This window comes from Sinocyclocheilus grahami, unplaced genomic scaffold (assembly GCF_001515645.1).
Source record: "Sinocyclocheilus grahami isolate Dianchi unplaced genomic scaffold, SAMN03320097.WGS_v1.1 scaffold216.1, whole genome shotgun sequence".
Classification (NCBI taxonomy): domain Eukaryota; kingdom Metazoa; phylum Chordata; class Actinopteri; order Cypriniformes; family Cyprinidae; genus Sinocyclocheilus; species Sinocyclocheilus grahami.
Genome location: NW_015505395.1, coordinates 1,511,534 through 1,512,874, shown reverse-complemented (window position 1 = coordinate 1,512,874; position 1,341 = coordinate 1,511,534). Strand labels below are relative to the sequence as shown.

The 1,341-nt window shown below is 42.4% G+C and overlaps 1 protein-coding gene across 2 annotated transcripts in view; it reads right to left on the bottom strand.

Moving 5' to 3' along the window:
• Positions 1-566, bottom strand: part of upf1 (UPF1 RNA helicase and ATPase) — a 25,086-nt gene extending 24,520 nt beyond the window's left edge. The window contains exon 1 of one of the 2 annotated variants that reach the window (XM_016286945.1): positions 203-566. In XM_016286945.1, the coding sequence (XP_016142431.1) occupies positions 203-373 (171 nt within the window). In that variant the 5' untranslated portion in view covers positions 374-566. The remainder of the gene's footprint in view (positions 1-202) is intronic. The other variant, XM_016286944.1, reaches the window with a different exon arrangement.
• Between the last annotated feature and the right edge of the window lie 775 nt (positions 567-1,341).

The following is a 1,341-nucleotide window of genomic DNA, read 5'->3' as shown; positions in this document are numbered from 1 at the left end:
TCTCTCTCTCGCTCTCCCTCTCTCTCTCTCACTCTCTCTCTCTCCCTCTCACTCTGTCTCTCTCTCTCACACTCTCTCTCTCTCTCACAGGCGGCCTGCTCTCTCGTTGCTAACGCTACCGCGCGGCTAACGCCTGCTAGCACACAAACGCGCTCCGGGCCGCCTGACAGAACGCTTGATTGTGTGTTTTGTGTGTTTATACCTGGTTGTCGAGTTGGCTCTGGGTCTGGCCCTGAGTTTGGGTCTGGCTGGGCAGCGTGAAGTCGGTGAACTCGAACTCGGAGCCCTGCGTGTCGGCCCCGAGCAGCTCCGCTTCCTCCGTGTCCAGGAAGGTGAGCGTCTGCGAGCTCGGCCCGTACGCCTCCACACTCATCTTTCCTCTGGCTGTACTGGCCGCCTTTTCGCAGAAAACACCGAATAATCCCTCAGCGATGCGGGGGAATGACCGACCGAGGCGCGTCGGGCGACGTTTGTTTTGGTTCGAAGTGAAGCGAAGTGAAGCGGCGCTCGTGCAGAAATGAAAGCAAGCGATTCCGGAGAAGATTCGACTCCCACTCAAGTGACGTCACGGGCGAGCGCAACCGACGTAGAGCGCACAGAAGCGCTGACGTCTACACACACTTGCTGCTTTGCAGGAAAAGGGCTGTTTTGTTTTGTAAACAAATTGCTTACATTTTTATTTAATAATAAAATAAAAGAAGTTCATTTAAAAATGATTCATCATTATTACCCCTGCAACAAATATTTAAGTAAATTTAAATATTATTAAATATTAAAAGTAAATAAATCTCTTTCACATTTATTCTATTTCTGTCCTTATACTAAACAATTCTGGCTTCAAATTTCAGCATCTTTACTTCTTGTATTCTTTCGGCTATGTAACATTTTAACATTTAACATTTTCATTCTGTTGTTTCTGACAATAGGGAGCAAGAGGATGCCCTGGACTGTATTTGTATGACGGGAAAATTTCACATTCACAAAGCAAGATGCCTTCATTTGAAACTATATTCACTTCTGATTTACTTTTGTTGTTTTACTCATCACTTCAAAAAAATCTCCTCTAATAAAAAAGCCTTAAAAACATCCAATCTTATAAAAAAAAATTCATAAATAACTTTTATGATTGTAAAATAATTGTATATTTGTTTACCTTTTAATTGTTTTTGTAATTGCTTACAGACCATCATAGAGCTTCTATTAATGTGTTGTTTCTGACAATAGGGAGCAAGAGGATGCCCTGGACTGTATTTGTATGACGGGAAAATTTCACATTCACAAAGCAAGATGCCTTCATTTGAAACTATATTCACTTCTGATTTACTTTTGTTGTTTTACTCA